Genomic DNA, 19495 nt, shown 5'->3' with positions numbered 1-19495 from the left:
ACTGATCAGAACAACTTCAAGTCCTAATGGTATATCATGAGACATTCGTGGTCCTTCTGTAGCTCAGTTGGTAGAGCATGGCGCTTGTAACGCCAGGGTAGTGGGTTCAATCCCCGGGACCACCCATACGTAGAATGTATGCACACATGACTGTAAGTCGCTTTGGATAAAAGCGTCTGCTAAATGGCATATATTATTATATTATTATTACATTCACCCGATTCAACACAATTCTACCCAATTGTTAGTAGTTTAGTTTTATTAGCCTTAATCAAGTGCACTTCACCCAGGCACCCTAGGGAGGGAGTACGCTAGGCTGGTCACATACCTCTCTGTCGAATTGGGAGAGGGGTGCGTCGCTGCAGCCGTCCATACCCCCTCCGGAGGACAAGGAGCTCTCGGAGGGAGAGGTCATGGTTTGGCGCTTAGAACTGTAGCTACCCCCAGAGAGCTCTCTCCTCAACGCACTGCCGTTCTGAGATGACGAACCTGGAGAGAGAGAAAAATAAAAAGGGATGGGGAAGAAAGAGAGGATTGGGGAGAGAGAGAGGGACAGAGAAGGGGAGAGGGGGAGGTAGGAATGGGGAGAGAGGGGGACAGAGAAGGGGAGAGGGGGAGGTAGGAATGGGGAGAGAGGGGAGGTAGGAATGGGGAGAGAGAGGGACAGAGAAGGGGAGAGGGGGAGGTAGGAATGGGGAGAGAGGGGGACAGAGAAGGGGAGAGGGGGAGGTAGGAATGGGGAGAGAGGGGGACAGAGAAGGGGAGAGGGGGAGGTAGGAATGGGGAGAGAGAGGGACAGAGAAGGGGAGAGGGGAGGTAGGAATGGGGAGAGAGAGGGACAGAGAAGGGGAGAGGGGGAGGTAGGAATGGGGAGAGAGAGGGACAGAGAAGGGGAGAGGGGGAGGTAGGAATGGGGAGAGAGAGGGACAGAGAAGGGGAGAGGGGGAGGTAGGAATGGGGAGAGAGGGGGACAGAGAAGGGGAGAGGGGGGTAGGTGGGGAATGGGGAGAGAGGGGGGGGACAGAGGGGGAAGGGGAGGGTAGGAATGGGGAGAGAGGGGGAGAGAGAAGGGGAGAGGGGAGGAATGGGGAGGTAGGAATGGGGAGAGGACAGAGAAGGGGGGGGAGAGGTAGGAATGGGGAGAGAGAGGGACAGAGAGAGAAGGAGGTAGGAATGGGGAGAGGGGGGAGAGGGGGAGGTAGGAATGGGGAGAGAGGGGGACAGATAAGGGGAGAGGGGAGGTAGGAATGGGGAGAGAGGGGACAGATAAGGGGAGAGGGGAGGTAGGAATGGGGAGAGAGAGGGACAGATAAGGGGAGTGGGGGAGGTAGGAATGGGGAGAGAGAGGGACAGATAAGGGGAGAGGGGAGGTAGGAATGGGGAGAGAGAGGGACAGATAAGGGGAGAGGGGAGGTAGGAATGGGGAGAGAGAGGGACAGATAAGGGGAGTGGGGAGGTAGGAATGGGGAGAGAGAGGGACAGATAAGGGGAGATTGGGAGGTAGGAATGGGGAGAGAGAGGGACAGATAAGGGGAGAGGGGGAGGTAGGAATGGGGAGAGAGGGGGACAGAGAAGGGGAGGGGGGACAGAGGGGGAGGTAGGAATGGGGAGAGAGAGGGACAGAGAAGGGAAGGGGGGACAGAGAAGGAGGGGAGGGGAGGAACAGAGAAGGGGAGAGGGAATGGGGAGAGAGGGGGACAGAGAAGGGGAGAGAGGGAATGGGGACAGAGGGACAGAGAAGGAGTGGGGGAGTAGGAAGGTAGGGGGACAGAGGACAGGGGGAGAGGGGAGGTGGGGAGAGAGAGGGACAGATAAGGGGAGAGGGGAGGTAGGAATGGGGAGAGAGGGGGACAGAGAAGGGGAGAGAGGGGGACAGAGAAGGGGAGAGGTAGGAATGGGGAGAGAGGGGGACAGAGAAGGGAGAGGTAGGAATGGGGAGAGGGGGGACAGAGAAGGGGAGAGGGGAGGTAGGAATGGGGAGAGAGGGGGAGAAGGGGAGAGGGGGAGGTAGGAATGGGGAGAGAGAGGGACAGAGAAGGGGAGATTGGGAGGTAGGAATGGGGAGAGAGGGGGACAGATAAGGGGAGAGGGGGAGGTAGGAATGGGGAGAGAGAGGGACAGATAAGGGGAGAGGGGGAGGTAGGAATGGGGAGAGAGGGGGACAGAGAAGGGGAGTGGGGGAGGTAGGAATGGGGAGAGAGGGGGACAGATAAGGGGAGAGGGGGAGGTAGGAATGGGGAGAGAGAGGGACAGATAAGGGGAGAGGGGGAGGTAGGAATGGGGAGAGAGAGGGACAGATAAGGGGAGTGGGGGAGGTAGGAATGGGGAGAGAGGGGGACAGAGAAGGGGAGAGGGGGAGGTAGGAATGGGGAGAGAGGGGGACAGATAAGGGGAGAGGGGGAGGTAGGAATGGAAGATAATCATTTGTATCAGTCAATACAACACAAATGCATATAAATCTACTTTCCCTTTTTCATTAGTAACAGGCACACCATTTCACTACCCAGTCCTAGATTTATAACAATGCTTTTTTAATCCCCCTTTTATTATACAATATTTATTTATCAAGCCTACTAGCCTAGTGTGTTTGGTAGTGTGGTACTTACGGATGCCCAGTCCACTGCTGGCGCTCATGGACCGTCCCGGCTCGGCTCTGTTTTTAGTGATGGAGGGGATGGACACGGAGCCACTGAAGCCTGCAGCACGACTCTCCTGAACACGCAAGTTCTGCATTAAGACAGGAGAGGACAGAGACCGACGGGGACGGATGAGGACAGAGACAGATGAGCACAGAGACAGATGAGCACAGAGACAGATGAGCACAGAGACAGATGAGCACAGAGACAGATGAGGACAGAGACAGATGAGCACAGAGACAGATGAGCACAGAGACAGATGAGCACAGAGACAGATGAGCACAGAAGATATATAGATTATGGAGATGAAAACACAAAGACAGAAAAATGTGTGAATACACATATTCACATAATGATACAAATATGAACACATATGCATACATACAACAATTTATATAGAGATGATGACCACACATATAGACATTAAATCACAAACGACAACAAACATACAAACACAGATAAAAGAGGAACAAATACCGAGCAGAAATCTATGGACACACTGTAGTGGTCTGTCTTACCACAGGCAGGTCTTTACAAAGCAGACTGATATGGACTGTAGTGGTCTGTCTTACCACAGGCAGGTCTTTACAAAGCAGACTGATATGGACTGTAGTGGTCTGTCTTACCACAGGCAGGTCTTTACAAAGCAGACTGATATGGACTGTAGTGGTCTGTCTTACCACAGGCAGGTCTTTACAAAGCAGACTGATATGGACTGTAGTGGTCTGTCTTACCACGGGCAGGTCTTTACAAAGCAGACTGATATGGACTGTAGTGGTCTGTCTTACCACAGGCAGGTCTTTACAAAGCAGACTGATATGGACTGTAGTGGTCTGTCTTACCACAGGCAGGTCTTTACAAAGCAGACTGATATGGACTGTAGTGGTCTGTCTTACCACAGGCAGGTCTTTACAAAGCAGACTGATATGGACTGTAGTGGTCTGTCTTACCACAGGCAGGTCTTTACAAAGCAGACTGATATGGACTGTAGTGGTCTGTCTTACCACAGGCAGGTCTTTACAAAGCAGACTGATATGGACTGTAGTGGTCTGTCTTACCACAGGCAGGTCTTTACAAAGCAGACTGATATGGACTGTAGTGGTCTGTCTTACCACAGGCAGGTCTTTACAAAGCAGACTGATATGGACTGTAGTGGTCTGTCTTACCACGGGCAGGTCTTTACAAAGCAGACTGATATGGACTGTAGTGGTCTGTCTTACCACAGGCAGGTCTTTACAAAGCAGACTGATATGGACTGTAGTGGTCTGTCTTACCACAGGCAGGTCTTTACAGAGCAGACTGATATGGACTGTAGTGGTCTGTCTTACCACAGGCAGGTCTTTACAAAGCAGACTGATATGGACTGTAGTGGTCTGTCTTACCACGGGCAGGTCTTTACAAAGCAGACTGATATGGACTGTAGTGGTCTGTCTTACCACGGGCAGGTCTTTACAAAGCAGACTGATATGGACTGTAGTGGTCTGTCTTACCACAGGCAGGTCTTTACAAAGCAGACTGATATGGACTGTAGTGGTCTGTCTTACCACGGGCAGGTCTTTACAAAGCAGACTGATATGGACTGTAGTGGTCTGTCTTACCACAGGCAGGTCTTTACAAAGCAGACTGATATGGACTGTAGTGGTCTGTCTTACCACAGGCAGGTCTTTACAAAGCAGACTGATATGGACTGTAGTGGTCTGTCTTACCACAGGCAGGTCTTTACAAAGCAGACTGATATGGACTGTAGTGGTCTGTCTTACCACGGGCAGGTCTTTACAAAGCAGACTGATATGACTGTAGTGGTCTGTCTTACCACAGGCAGGTCTTTACAAAGCAGACTGATATGGACTGTAGTGGTCTGTCTTACCACAGGCAGGTCTTTACAAAGCAGACTGATATGGACTGTAGTGGTCTGTCTTACCACAGGCAGGTCTTTACAAAGCAGACTGATATGGACTGTAGTGGTCTGTCTTACCACGGGCAGGTCTTTACAAAGCAGACTGATATGGACTGTAGTGGTCTGTCTTACCACGGGCAGGTCTTTACAAAGCAGACTGATATGGACTGTAGTGGTCTGTCTTACCACAGGCAGGTCTTTACAAAGCAGACTGATATGGACTGTAGTGGTCTGTCTTACCACAGGCAGGTCTTTACAAAGCAGACTGATATGACTGTAGTGGTCTGTCTTACCACAGGCAGGTCTTTACAAAGCAGACTGATATGGACTGTAGTGGTCTGTCTTACCACAGGCAGGTCTTTACAAAGCAGACTGATATGGACTGTAGTGGTCTGTCTTACCACAGGCAGGTCTTTACAAAGCAGACTGATATGGACTGTAGTAGTCTGTCTTACCATGGGCAGGTCTTTACAAAGCAGACTGATATGTACTGTAGTGGTCTGTCTTACCACAGGCAGGTCTTCACAAAGCAGACTGATATGGACTGTAGTGGTCTGTCTTACCACGGGCAGGTCTTTACAAAGCAGACTGATATGGACTGTAGTGGTCTGTCTTACCACGGGCAGGTCTTTACAAAGCAGACTGATATGGACTGTAGTGGTCTGTCTTACCACGGGCAGACTGATATGGACTGTAGTGGTCTGTCTTACCACGGGCAGGTCTTTACAAAGCAGACTGATATGGACTGTAGTGGTCTGTCTTACCACGGGCAGACTGATATGGACTGTAGTGGTCTGTCTTACCACGGGCAGGTCTTTACAAAGCAGACTGATATGGACTGTAGTGGTCTGTCTTACCACGGGCAGGTCTTTACAAAGCATACTGATATGGACTGTAGTGGTCTGTCTTACCACGGGCAGACTGATATGGACTGTAGTTGTCTGTCTTACCACTGGCAGGCCTTTACAAAGCAGACTGATATGGACTGTAGTGGTCTGTCTTACCACAGGCAGACTGATATGGACTGTAGTGGTCTGTCTTACCACGGGCAGACTGATATGGACTGTAGTGGTCTGTCTTACCACAGGCAGGTCTTTACAAAGCAGACTGATATTGTCTGTCTTACCACGGGCAGGTCTTTACAAAGCAGACTGATATGTACTGTAGTGGTCTGTCTTACCACGGGCAGGTCTTTACTGATGATCTGGTATAGACTAAAGCAGACTGAAATGGACTGTTGGGGTTCTTACCATGGGCAGGTCTTTACTGAGGATCTGGTATAGACTAAAGCAGATTGAAATGGACTGTTGGGGTTCTTACCTTGGGCAGGTCTTTACTGAGGATCTGGTATAGACTAAAGCAGATTGAAATGGACTGTTGGGGTTCTTACAATGGGCAGGTCTTTACTGAGGATCTGGTATAGACTAAAGCAGATTGAAATGGACTGTTGGGGTTCTTACCATGGGCAGGTCTTTACTGAGGATCTGGTATAGACTAAAGCAGATTGAAATGGACTGTTGGGGTTCTTACCATGGGCAGGTCTTTGAGAATCTGGATGCCGTCTCCAGGTCCCATGTGGGCCACGTGGTTGAAGTTGGTGGGGTTGGAGATCAGCTTGTTCCTCATCTCTGGGTCTCTCAGCATCTCCCTACACAAGGGACACACACAGATCAGCTGACTGAATGCCCCTGTGGAGAGTGAAGGAGAAGCGTCTATAGTGTACTATGTAGGGTGTAATAGTGTACATCCTCTGCTGCAGTCTCTCATTCTCTGGGTCTCTGAATAAGAAGCATCTATAGTGTGTACTATGTAGTGTGTACTATGCAGTGTCTTCTATGTAGTGTACAGTTTGTACTATGTAGTGTTTACTATAGTGCATTCAGAAAATATTCAGACCCATTGACTTTTTCCACATTCTGTTACGTTACAGTCTTATTCTAAAATGGATGAAATTGTTTCCCCCCCCTCTCATCAATCTACACACAATACCCCATAATGACAAAACAAAAACAGGTTTTTAGACACACAAAAAAATAATGAAATATCACATTTGCATAAGTATTCAGATCCTTTACTCAAAACTTCGTTGAACAACCCTTGGCAGCGATTACAGCCTTGAGTCTTCATGGGTATGGCTCACACCTGTATTTGGGGAGTTCCTCACATTCCTCTCTGCAGATTCTCTCAAGCTCTGTCATGTTGGATGGGGAGCATTGCTGCACAGCTATTTGCAGGTCTCTCCAGAGATGTTCGATCGGGTTCAGGCTCTGGCTGGGCCACTCAAGGACATTCCGAGACTTGTCCCGAAGCCATTCCTGCATTGTCTTGGCTGTGTGCCTAGGGTCGTTGTCCTGTTGGAAGGTGAACCGTCGCCCCAGTCTGAGGTCCCCAGCTCTGGAGCAGGTTTTCATCAAGGATCTCTCTGTACTTTGCTAAGTTCATCTTTCCCTCGATCCTGACTAGTCTTCCAGGCCCTGCCACTGAAAAACATCCCCACATCATGATGCTGCCACCAACATGCTTCACCGTAGGGATGTTGCCAGGTTTCCTCCAGACATGATGCTTGGTATTCAGGCCAAAGAGTTCAATCTTGGTTTTCCTCAGACCAGAGCATCTTTGTTTCTCATGGTCTGAGAGTCTTTAAATCAAATTATATTTGTCACATACACATGGTTAGCAGATGTTAATGGGAGTGTAGCGAAATACTTGTGCTTCCGACAATGCAGTAATAACCAACAAAAAATCTAACCTAACAATTTCACAACAATTACCTTAAACACACGCAAGTGTAAAGGAATGAATAAGAATATGTACATAAAAAAATATATGAATGAGTGATGGTACAGAACGGCATAGGCAAGATGCAGTGGATGGTAAAGAGTACAGTATATACATATGAGATGAGTAATGTAGGGTATATAAACATATTATGTGAAGTGGCATTGTTTAAAGTGGCTAGTGATACATGTATTACATAAAGATGGCAAGATGCAGTAGATGATATTGAGTACAGGATATACATATCATATGAGATGAGTAATGTAGGGGATGTAAACATTATGTGAAGTGGCATTGTTTAAAGTGGCTAGTGATACATGTATTACATCCATTTTTCCATTATTAAAGTGGCTGGAGATGAGTCAGTATGTTGGCAGCAGCCACTCAATGTTAGTGATAGCTGTTAAACAGTCTGATGGCCTTGAGACTGAAAAACATCTGTCTCTCGGTCCCTGCTTTGATGCACCTGTACTGATCTCGCCTTCTGGATGATGGCAGGGTGAACAGGCAGTGGCTCAGATGGTTGTTGTCCTTCATCTTTTTGGCCTTCCTGTGAATAACAATGGTCTAGGTTTTTGCCAGCCCTGGTTTCGCAATCGATATGCTGATAGAATTTAGGGAGCATTGTTTTCAGATTATCCTTGTTAAAATCCCCAGCGACAATAAATGCAGCCTCAGGATATGTGGTTTCCAGTTTACATCGAGTCAAATGAAGTTTGTTCAGGGCCATCGATGTGTCTGCTTGGGGGGGGGATATATGCGGCTGTGATTATAATCCAAGAGAATTCTCTAGGTAGGTAATGCGGTCGGCATTTGATTGTGAGGTCAGGTCAGGTGAACAGAAGGACTTGAGTTCCTGTACATTGTTATAATCACACCACGTCTCGTTAATCATAAGGCATTCAGCCCCGCCCTTCTTCTTAGCAGAAAGATGCTTGTTTCTGTCAGCGAGATGCGTGAAGAAATCAGCTGGCTGTATCGACTCCGATAGCGTGTCTCGAGTCAGCCATGTTTCCGTGAAACAAAGAACGTTACAGTCTCTGATGTCTCTCTGGAAGGCTCCCCTTGCACGGATTTCGTCTTGTTGTCAAGGGACTGGACATTGGCGATTAGTATGCTCGGGAGGGGTGCGCGATGTGCCCATCTATGGAGCCTGACCAGAAGACCGCCCCTTCTAAAGCGTCGTTGTCTTGGATCGCCGGCTGGGATCTGATCCATTGTCCTGGGTGGTGGGCAAAACAGAGGATCCGCTTCGGGAAAGTCGTATTCCGGGTCGTAATGTTAGTGAGTTGACGTTGATCTTATATCCAATAGTTCCTCCCGACTGTATGTAATAAAACCTAAGATGACCTGGGGTACCAATGTAAGAAATAACACATAAAAAACAAAATACTGCATAGTTTCCTAGGAACGACAAGCGAGGCAGCCATCTCTGTCGGCACCGGAAGCGTTTGGTTCCTTTTGGCAATACAGCAGAATGTTGTGCGTTTCACTGAGGATTGGCTTCCATCTGGCCAGTCTACCATAAAGGCCTGAATGGTGGAGTGCTGCAGAGATAGAAGACCCTTCCAGAAGGATAACCATCTCCACAGAGGAACTATTGAGCTCTGTCAGAGTGACCATCGGGTTCTTGGTCACTTCTCTGACCAAGGCCCTTCTCCCCAATTGCTCAGTTGGCCACGCGGCCAGCTCTAGGAAGAGTCTTGGTGGTTCTAAACTTCTTCCATTTAAGAATGATGGAGGCCACTGTGTTCTTGGGGACTTTCACTGCTACAAACATTTTTTGGTACCCTTCCCCAGATCTGTGCCTTGACACATTCCCGTCTTGTGGCTCTACGGACATTTCCTTCGACCTTATGGCTAGCTTTTCGCTCTGACACACACTGCCAACTGAGGGACCTTATATAAAGCAGGTGTGTGCCTTTCCAAATCATGTCCAATCAATTTAATTTACCACAGGAGGACTCCATTCAAGATATAGAAACATCCCACGGATGATCAATGGAAACAGGATGCACCTGAGCTCAATTTTGAGTCTCATATCAAAAGGGTCTGAATACTTATGTAAATAAGGTATTTCTGTTTTTTATTTTAGCAAATGTGCCAAAGTTTCTACTAACCTGTTTTTGCTTTGTCATTTTGGGGTATTGTGTGTAGAATGATGAGGAAAAATGTTTATTTAATCCAGTTTAGAATAAGGCTATAACGTAACAAAATGTGGAAAAAGTTGAGGGGTCTGAAATGTCTGAATACTTACCGAATGCACCGTACATAGTGTGTACTATGTAGTATGTACTATGTAGTGTACCTCCTCTGCTGCATCCTCTCCTCCTCAGGGACTCTGAAGGAGAAGTGTCTCTTGTTGTTCATGCTGCGAACCATCTGCTTCCTGCTGTTGTCTGACGTCTCAGGAACCACCAACTCGTCACCCTCTGGAATATTAACAAGATTGACCACGTCATCAACAAAAAATCACCACAATCCTATTGTGGAATACGACCATTAGAATGAGAATTACACACAATAAATCATTGAGATGTGTACCTCTCCTAACTGACCTGCAGTCTAGATGCATTTCCTGTGTGTCACTGACCTGCAGTCTTGTTTCTGAAGTAGATGAGCCTCACAGTCTCAAGACCCAGGAGGTTCAGGGATCCATCCGGGTTCAGAGGTCGCACCTTCAGGAAGATACAACGGGGTCAAAGGTTAAACCTACCATGCACACACACCAATTCGACTAACGGCCCTCCGCTACATCTGCAGTTCTATACTCTCACCTTCTTCAATGGTATGGTCTGAATCCACTCCATGGTGTTGACATCAAAAACATCCACAGCATTCTCACTGTACACTGACAGGTAGGGGGCGTTGTAACCTGGTGAGGAGAAAGAAGGCCAACGTCAGCTTCAGGCTTAAAGCTACACTACCGTTCAAAAGTTTTAAATATCCTCGTTTTCCACGAAAACATACTTGAAATGAGTTGAAAAATGAATAGGAAATATAGTAAAGACTTTGACAAGGTCATAATTATTTTAATTGAAATAATAATTGTGTCCTTCAAACTTTGCTTTCGTCAAAGAATCCTCAATTTGCGGCAATTACAGCCTTGCAGACATTTGGCATTCTAGTCGTCAATTTGTTGAGGTAATCTGAAGAGATTTCCCCCCATGTTTCCTGAAACACCTCCCACAAGTTGGATTTGCTCGATAGGCACTTCTTACGTACCATACGGTCAAGCTGCTCCCACAACAGCTCAATAGGGTTGAGATTCAGTGACTCTGCTGGCCACTCCATTACAGACAGAATACCAGCTGATTGCTTCTTCCTTAAATAGTTATTGCATAGTTTGGAGCTGTGCTTAGGATCATTTTGTAGGAGAAAATTGGCTCCAATTAAGCACCGTCCACAGGGTATGGCATGGCGTTGGAAAATGGAGTGATAGCCTTCCTTCTTCAAGATCTCTTTTACCCTGTACAAATCTCCCACTCTCCCATCACATTGCCTCCACCATGCTTGACAGAGGGAGTCGCGCACCCCTCCAGCATCTTCTCATTTGTTCTGCGTCTCACCAATGTTCTTCTTTGTGATCTGAACACCTCAAACTTAAATTCATCTGTCCCATGACATTTTTTTCCAATCTTCCTCTGTCCAGTGTCTGTGTTCTTTAGCCCATCTTAATCTTTTATTGGCCAGTCTGAGATATGGCTTTTTCTTTGTAACTCTGCCTAGAAGGCCAGCATCTCGGAGTCGCCTCTTCACTGTTGACATTGAGACTGGTGTTTTGTGGGTACTATTTAATGAAGCTGCCAGTTGAGGACTTGTGAGGCGCCTTTGTCAAACTAGACACTAATGTACTTGTCCTCTTGCTCAGGTGTGCACTGGGGCCTCCCACTCCTTTTTGAGCCCGATTACATCATCAAAATTTGAAACATTTTAAAAAGTGATTTTTAAAACACTATGGAATGTGCGGTGACGTGGTGAGCAAGACAATACCTTCCCTTGAGATAGAAACTCACTGCAGGTTTTGAATATCAATGTTTTTAAAAAATCTTTTAATACTACCCTGTGATGTCACAGAGAAGCAATTTTTTAGGACCTTTCTTCTTCTCTTTTTAACCACAGATCAGAAAAACGCTCTGTTTCACACACTGGTATGGTGCTGGATAGTGAATATGAGGTTGAAAGTGGCAGAATTGGGCTTTAACACAGTTGTGCTGGTTCAGAACTCACAGGCAGAGTTGGGCACGGCAGGCCACATCAACTCCTGCTGGCGCGAGCGGCGGCCCTGCGAGTCCACGTAGACCCCTATGGCTGAGAAGCAGAGCAGTAGTTCCTTGGAGGAGATCTCCACGGCACAAAGCGCGTCCAGGGCCTGCTGGGATATGAAGGCTAGGGTGTGGTCCTCGGGGTGCAACAGGGTGACTGGGGCACAGTCCCCGTGGATACTGTAGCGCGTGAAGCCAGCCTGGTAGCCCACACACAGCCGTTCGCTCAGGAGACCCATCCACTGGACGGGACCTGGGGTTTGGAGCTCCTGCAGTCGGCGGTGACGTGCCTTGCTCTTGTTCACCTGGGAGACATAGAACCATCGTGTTGTTATTTTGGGAGTTAATTCTTTGATATTTTTAGGCTTAATCGACCCTTCATAATGCCATAAATAGAGCCTATATATTGGTTTCAAATATATTTTATGAGCAAAGTTATATTACATAATTTGTAACACACGAAAGAGTAAAACGGCTTGTAAAAGTCCCACCAACCCCATCCTTCCTGCACACACCACCCACCTCGTAACAGATGACCTGACCTGTCTCTTCATGGCCACACACAGACAGGTGAAGGACTCGTTTGTAAGTCCCACCAACCCCATCCTTCCTGCACACACCACCCACCTCGTAACAGATGACCTGTCTCTTCATGGCCACACACAGACAGGTGAAGGAGTTGTTTCGGACGGAGCCGGACACCAGCGCCGTGCAGCCCTTGGTCTCGGCCAGCTTGTAGGAGTCCATCTCCCGTCCGTCCAGCGCGGCCATGGGGAAGAGACGGACGTGGCGGTTACGGCCAGAGATGACTGCTAGGAGCTGCTCCTGGGGGACCAGGTCAATGTGATGGACCTTCTTATTGTCCCCAACACGGATGATCTCTGTTAGGTCAGGAGAGGTCAGAGAAGAGAGAAGGAGAAGAGGAAGTGAAAGAGGACGGGGAAAAAGGAGGGGGGAGAGGAGAGGGAGAGAGCAGGCAGAGAGAGTGGTCAAAAACTTCTCCAATGTGATAGCTAACGGGGTGAAAATTCAACTGCATAATGGGTGAAGTGCATCACCCTCTCCAGGTGGGTCCTAAAGTCTCCCCATATCCAGGTGGGTCCTAAAGTTTCCCCATCTCCAGGTGGGTCCTAAAGTCTCCCCATCTCCAGGTGGGTCCTAAAGTCTCCCCATCTCCAGGTGGGTCCTAAAGTCTCCCCATCTCCAGGTGGGTCCTAAAGTCTCCCCATCTCCAGGTGGGTCCTAAAGTCTCCCCATCTCCAGGTGGGTCCTAAAGTCTCCCCATCTCCAGGTGGGTCCTAAAGTCTCCCCATCTCCAGGTGGGTCCTAAAGTCTCCCCATCTCCAGGTGGGTCCTAAAGTCTCCCCATCTCCAGGTGGGTCCTAAAGTCTCCCCATCTCCAGGTGGGTCCTAAAGTCTCCCCATCTCCAGGTCCATCTCCAGGTGGGTCCTAAAGTCTCCCCATCTCCAGGTGGGTCCTAAAGTCTCCCCATCTCCAGGTGGGTCCTAAAGTCTCCCCCATCTCCAGGTGGGTCCTCTCCCAAAGTCTCCCCATCTCCAGGTGGGTCCTAAAGTCTCCCCATCTCCAGGTGGGTCCTAAAGTCTCCCCATCTCCAGGTGGGTCCTAAAGTCTCCCCATCTCCAGGAGGGTCCTAAAGTCTCCCCATCTCCAGGTGGGTCCTAAAGTCTCCCCATCTCCAGGTGGGTCCTAAAGTCTCCCCATCTCCAGGTGGGTCCTAAAGTCTCCCCATCTCCAGGTGGGTCCTAAAGTCTCCCCATCTCCAGGTGGGTCCTAAAGTCTCCCCATCTCCAGGTGGGTCCTAAAGTCTCCCCATCTCCAAAGTCTCCCCATCTCCAGGTGGGTCCTAAAGTCTCCCCATCTCCAGGTGGGTCCTAAAGTCTCCCCATCTCCAGGTGGGTCCTAAAGTCTCCCCATCTCCAGGTGGGTCCTAAAGTCTCCCCATCTCCAGGTGGGTCCTAAAGTCTCCCCATCTCCAGGTGGGTCCTAAAGTCTCCCCATCTCCAGGTGGGTCCTAAAGTCTCCCCATCTCCAGGAGGGGTCTCCCCATCTCCAGGTGGGTCCTAAAGTCTCCCCATCTCCAGGTGGGTCCTAAAGTCTCCCCATCTCCAGGTGGGTCCTAAAGTTTCCCCATCTCCAGGTGGGTCCTAAAGTCTCCCCATCTCCAGGTGGGTCCTAAAGTCTCCCCATCTCCAGGTGGGTCCTAAAGTCTCCCCATCTCCAGGTGGGTCATAAAGTCTTACCATCTTTGGTGACATGGATGACATAAAGGCCTTCCTCGTTGCCCAGGGCAACACGCTCGTGATCTGAAGAGAAAACAACAAGAGGACATTTGATTCAGAGTCTACTGCATGGCCAAAGGTGCATCTGTACTGCAGTCATTAGGACCATGGTAAAGACAGAGGGAGACTGCAGCTCAACATGTAATGGCTCTACACTACAAACTAGTCAGATAGAGTTTTGTTCATGTCCATATATTGACTTCAGTACTACATGGCCAAAATAAAGAGGCTGTGTGTGCGTCCTCCACCAACCTATAATAGCGGCGGACTGCGTGGTCTTGATGAGCGGCAGCGTGCTGTCGTAGGCCTCTTTGGGCACGTAGACAAAGCGCTCCTTCAGCTTGTTCTTCTTGAGGATGCGCTGCAGCTCGTTGAGAAGCCCCACCCACTTGTTCCTCTCGTGGTCGCTGTCGGCCAGGATCAGGATGGAAGGCTTGTGACTGGAGGAGGGGGAGAGCTGGGATGCCGTCACCTGGAGGGGTAAGAGGTCAGAGGTACTAAGAGAGGAGACAGCTTTCAGAACGGCCTCCCAAACAAAAGCAGACGTATTGTTAAAATCTGAGAAATCTGAAGACTGTGGAACAAGGTGGGGGAGTAATCACTGAGTAAAACTATGAATGTATAAATGCATGTATTCATGAATAAAAGGCTAACCCTGAATATACATGGGATGTCCTTGCGACTGGCATGAATGACGTCCGACGCCAGAACAGAGCTGACTGAAAACTCCTCATCCCTGGAAAACAAAAAAGGAGAGAGAGTGAACTAAAGAACTAAACCCAGAGGTAATACTAATAAGCAGCCATCTCTCTCCCATCAATGGGAGTTGTAGTTCAGACAGCGCTCAGGTTGTAGTCCTTACCTCATGTCTATGACCTGACTGACGACCACACTGGGCGTTGTGGTCTTGCCCTCTCCCAGCTCGTACAGGAAGAGCTTGAAATCACACACCACGGCCACCGCCCGCTGCCAACCCTTCTTCACCCCTGTGGGCTTGGGCACCTGGGAACACACACAGGGACAGACAAACACATTAGTCTCCCACATAGACCCAGACCCTTTTTTGGGGGAGCTATTGGCTGCGCAGGGTTTTTCCCATCCCAGTACTACAAACAGACATTTTATTATACACACACACACCGTTAACAGGCAAACCTCACAAACACACACAGGTAGAGAGGCTATACATACAAGGTAAGATAGATGTTTTTAAAGGTCCACTTTAAATCACATGTAGGGAGCTACTCCAGCAGGAAATTTCAACCAAAAGTTTTTGAAAGAGTGCATAAACAAATACAATCTTCTGTGTCTTACGTACTCTGACGTGTCCTTCGTAGGCGGTGCCAATGCCCCTCTGAGGGTCGATGCCCAGCGGCCCCCTGGTCTGGTCGTGTGGCACGGGGCACACCGCTGGAGCCTTGTCAGCACACGTCACGTGGCACGAGAAGTTACACACTACAGGACCAGACAGGAGAGGAGGCCTTTTATCCATGTATAGCCACATCAAGCATTAAAAGAGAATGTACTGCCACCTCGGTCTAGTCCCACTTCACTCTTCCTGCTTCCATCCTAGCTTTTCCTTCACTCCCTTTTCTCAAATCCCAGTCTTCCTCCCTTTATCCCCCTCTCTCCTCATTCTCCCATCTGTCTTCCTCCCTTTATCCCCCTCTCTCCTCATTCTCCCATCTGTCTTCCTCCCTTTATCCCCCTCTCTCCTCATTCTCCCATCTCTCTTCCTCCCTTTATCCCCCTCTCTCCTCATTCTCCCATCTGTCTTCCTCCCTTTATCCCCCTCTCTCCTCATTCTCCCATCAGTCTTCCTCCCTTTATCCCCCTCTCTCCTCATTCTCCCATCTGTCTTCCTCCCTTTATCCCCCTCTCTCCTCATTCTCCCATCTGTCTTCCTCCCTTTATCCCCCTCTCTCCTCATTCTCCCATCTGTCTTCCTCCCTTTATCCCCCTCTCTCCTCATTCTCCCATCTGTCTTCCTCCCTTTATCCCCCTCTCTCCTCATTCTCCCATCTGTCTTCCTCCCTTTATCCCCCTCTCTCCTCATTCTCCCATCTGTCTTCCTCCCTTTATCCCCTCTCTCCTCATTCTCCCATCTGTCTTCCTCCCTTTATCCCCCTCTCTCCTCATTCTCCCATCTGTCTTCCTCCCTTTATCCCCCTCTCCTCATTCTCCCATCTGTCTTCCTCCCTTATCCCCCTCTCTCCTCATTCTCCCATCTGTCTTCCTCCCTTTATCCCCCTCTCTCCTCATTCTCCCATCTGTCTTCCTCCCTTTATCCCCCTCTCTCCTCATTCTCCCATCTGTCTTCCTCCCTTTATCCCCTCTCTCCTCATTCTCCCATCTGTCTTCCTCCCTTTATCCCCCTCTCTCCTCATTCTCCCATCTGTCTTCCTCCCTTTATCCCCCTCTCTCCTCATTCTCCCATCTGTCTTCCTCCCTTTATCCCCCTCTCTCCTCATTCTCCCATCTGTCTTCCTCCCTTTATCCCCCTCTCTCCTCATTCTCCCATCTGTCTTCCTCCCTTTATCCCCCTCTCTCCTCATTCTCCCATCTGTCTTCCTCCCTTTATCCCCCTCTCCTCATTCTCCCATCTGTCTTCCTCCCTTTATCCTCCTCTCTCCTCATTCTCCCATCTGTCTTCCTCCCTTTAACCCCCTCTCTCCTCATTCTCCCATCTGTCTTCCTCCCTTTATCCCCCTCTCTCCTCATTCTCCCATCTGTCTTCCTCCCTTTATCCCCCTCTCTCCTCATTCTCCCATCTGTCTTCCTCCCTTTATCCCCCTCTCTCCTCATTCTCCCATCTGTCTTCCTCCCTTTATCCCCCTCTCTCCTCATTCTCCCATCTCTCTTCCTCCCTTTATCCCCCTCTCTCCTCATTCTCCCATCTGTCTTCCTCCCTCTCTTCTCCTCCTCCCCACGTTTATCACTCCCCTTCTCCCCTGTTCTACCTTCACAGGTGCAGCCCTGGCGAATGAGTCCCACCATCAGAGAGGTGCACTGGTTACACTTGGTGGGAGCACTGAAGGACTTCACCACAAACTGGTGGGCTTTAGGCTGCAGGTGACAAACAGAGGAGAACAGACGGCTGGTCAAAACACAGGACAAATACAGAAAGGTTGTGCGCACACACACGCACACACACACACACACACACACACACACACACACACACACATTAAAAGGGACATTTTATTTAAGTACAGAAACGGTAAGCATATTAATCTTAGCTTGGTCTTTGTCAGGTCCATGGGATTGACATTACAAAGTATTGACTGTGGTTAAAACAGTAGAACAAGGAGGATGTCAGGTCTTACCTTGGGTGATGAGCGGCCGATACTACCATAGCCTCCTGGTCGCATGGTGGGGGTCTGGACTGTTCGTGGGTCTATCAACTGGAGTGTGGGAGAAGAGAGAGAGATTTGAGTACAGCAAAACATATACCTAATGCTATAAACCAACGTAGTGGTCAAAATTCAGAGGTCAGCGTTCACCTCAATGGGCTCTACGTCGCTGGCCATGGAGGGCGACCGTGAGCGAGACTTTTTGGAGTCCTCGTCCCTGGATGGGGTGTTGGAGGGAGTGAAGTTATCCACAGAGTCCACCTGGAGAAAAGAGGTAGAAAGAAAGAATAAAAGGAGTTACAGGACATGGAAGACATGGGCTGCGTTTCAAACTCAGACACACCCTCCTTTACTTACCCTCTCGCCTTAAGCCCTTGGGGGAAATCCCCGCGGCCATATTTATCGTCGGTCGAAATGATTAGCCAAGCAAGGGAAGTTTGCAACGTAAGCCACTCAGCCTTCGTTTTCTAATGGAGTTTGCAATAGAGGTCGACCAAATAATCGGAATGGGCGATTTCAAGTTTTCATAACAATCGGAAATCGGTATTTTTGGACGCCTATTTGTTTTTTTGTTTTTTTACACCTTTATTTAATATTTATTTATCTAGGCAAGTCAGTTAAGTACACATTCTTATTTTCAATGACGGCCTAGGAACAGTGGGTTAACTGCCTTGTTCATGGGCAGAACGAAAGATTTTCACCTTGTCAGCTCGGGGGTTCCAATCTTTCTAGTCCAACGCAATAACGACCTGCCTCTCTCTCGTTGCACTCCACAAGGAGTTACGCGAATGCAGTTAGCCAAGGTAAGTTGCGAGCTAGCATTAAACTTATCTTATAAAAAACAATCAATCATAATCACTAGTTAACTACACATGGTTGATATTACTAGATATTATCTAGCGTGTCCTGTCTTGCATATAATCTGACTGAGCATACAAGTATCTGACTGGGCGGTGGTAGGCAGAAGCAGGCGCGTAAACATTCATTCAAACAGCACTTTCGTTCGTTTTGCCAGCAGCTCTTCGTTGTGCGTCAAGCATTGCGCTGTTCATGACTTCAAGCCTATCAACTCCCGAGATGAGGCTCGTGTAACCGAAGTGAAATGGCTAGCTAGTTAGCGCGCGCTAATTGTCGATGTGTTGCTGGTTCGAGCCCAGGGAGGAGCGAGGAGAGGGACGGAAGCTATACTGGCAATACTAAAGTGCCTATAAGAACATCCAATAGTCAAAGGTTAATGAAATACAAATGGTACAGAGGGAAAAAGTCCTATAATTCCTATAATAACTACAACCTAAAACTTCTTACCTGGGAATATTGAAGACTCGTGTTAAAAGGAACCACCAGCTTTCATATGTTCTTATGTTCTGAGCAAGGAACTGAAACTTTAGCTTTCTTACATGGCACATATTTTACATGGAACATATTGCACTTTTACTTTCTTCTCCAACACTTTGTTTTTTGCATTATTTAAACCAAAATGAAAATGTTTCATTATTTATTTGAGGCTAAATGGATTTTATTGATGTATTATATTAAGTTAAAATAAGTGTTCATTCAGTATTGTTGTAATTGTCATTATTATAAATAAATAAATAAATAGAAATCGTCCGATTAATCGGTATCGGCTTTATGGCCGATGCTGCTGCTCCAGTTTCAACTGTTCTGCCTTATTATTATTCGACCATGCTGGTCATTTATGAACATTTGAACATCTTGGCCATGTTCTGTTATAATCTCCACCCGGCACAGCCAGAAGAGGACTGGCCACCCCACATAGCCTGGTTCCTCTCAAGGTTTCTTCCTAGGTTTTGGCCTTTCTAGGGGGTTTTTCCTAGCCACCGTGCTTCTACACCTGCATTGCTTGCTGTTTGGGGTTTTAGGCTGGGTTTCTGTACAGCCCTTTGAGATATCAGCTGATGTACGAAGGGCTATATAAATACATTTGATTTGATTTATGGCCCTTCAATAATCGGTATCGGCGTTGAAAAATCATAATCGGCCGACCTCTAGTTTGTAAGTGTACAACTATGTTCACTTCGGGGCCCCATAATTCAATTTGAGACGATTGTACATCCGCTAAGAAAAGCCCAAACGTAAGACTCCAACGTCAATATGGATTCAACATACAAGTGTAAGTAAAAACAAAGTTAGAAATTGTGCACAAACACTCCTCGTAAAAGTAATGATGTTTTTGTTTGGTTATCTTTTGGAAATGGTAGAAAGAAAACATTTTCCTTCTGTTCCAGCTAGGCAGACTAACGTTAG

At 48.2% G+C, this 19495-nt stretch overlaps 2 protein-coding genes across 12 annotated transcripts in view; one reads left to right on the top strand and one right to left on the bottom strand.

The window, feature by feature from the left end:
* The window catches only part of LOC118386628 (serine/threonine-protein kinase MRCK alpha-like), a 134139-nt gene that overhangs the window by 12741 nt on the left and 101903 nt on the right, over window positions 1-19495 (bottom strand). For 10 of the 11 annotated variants that reach the window (XM_052523985.1, XM_052523986.1, XM_052523990.1 and 7 more), the window contains 16 exons: window positions 17381-17491; window positions 17204-17281; window positions 16838-16943; window positions 15196-15332; window positions 14740-14879; window positions 14532-14613; window positions 14130-14349; window positions 13839-13901; window positions 12204-12457; window positions 11542-11881; window positions 10089-10186; window positions 9905-9989; window positions 9620-9743; window positions 6064-6181; window positions 2607-2727; window positions 329-489 (listed from right to left, as the gene is read on the bottom strand). In XM_052523985.1, coding sequence (XP_052379945.1) covers window positions 329-489; window positions 2607-2727; window positions 6064-6181; window positions 9620-9743; window positions 9905-9989; window positions 10089-10186; window positions 11542-11881; window positions 12204-12457; window positions 13839-13901; window positions 14130-14349; window positions 14532-14613; window positions 14740-14879; window positions 15196-15332; window positions 16838-16943; window positions 17204-17281; window positions 17381-17491 — 2238 coding nt within the window. The remainder of the gene's footprint in view (window positions 1-328; window positions 490-2606; window positions 2728-6063; window positions 6182-9619; window positions 9744-9904; window positions 9990-10088; window positions 10187-11541; window positions 11882-12203; window positions 12458-13838; window positions 13902-14129; window positions 14350-14531; window positions 14614-14739; window positions 14880-15195; window positions 15333-16837; window positions 16944-17203; window positions 17282-17380; window positions 17492-19495) is intronic. The other variant, XM_052523987.1, reaches the window with a different exon arrangement.
* Window positions 2801-4963, top strand: LOC127931411 (uncharacterized). Its single transcript, XM_052523996.1, has 2 exons — window positions 2801-3919; window positions 4028-4963. Exons 1-2 carry the CDS (start codon window positions 3038-3040, stop codon window positions 4805-4807), a joined length of 1662 nt encoding a protein of 553 aa, XP_052379956.1. The 5' UTR covers window positions 2801-3037; the 3' UTR covers window positions 4808-4963.

Source organism: Oncorhynchus keta, chromosome 8 (assembly GCF_023373465.1).
Source record: "Oncorhynchus keta strain PuntledgeMale-10-30-2019 chromosome 8, Oket_V2, whole genome shotgun sequence".
Classification (NCBI taxonomy): domain Eukaryota; kingdom Metazoa; phylum Chordata; class Actinopteri; order Salmoniformes; family Salmonidae; genus Oncorhynchus; species Oncorhynchus keta.
The sequence above is the reverse complement of the archived record's forward strand: the minus strand, read 5'-3'. Positions and strand labels throughout refer to the sequence as shown.

Bases quoted from the DNA above. Each gene is read 5' to 3' on its own strand.
- LOC127931411 (XM_052523996.1), top strand. From the start codon at position 3,038: ATGATGACCACACATATAGACATTAAATCACAAACGACAACAAACATA. The intron at 3,920-4,027 runs GTCTTTACAGAG...TACCACGGGCAG, and splicing joins GTCTGTCTTACCACAGGCAG to GTCTTTACAAAGCAGACTGA.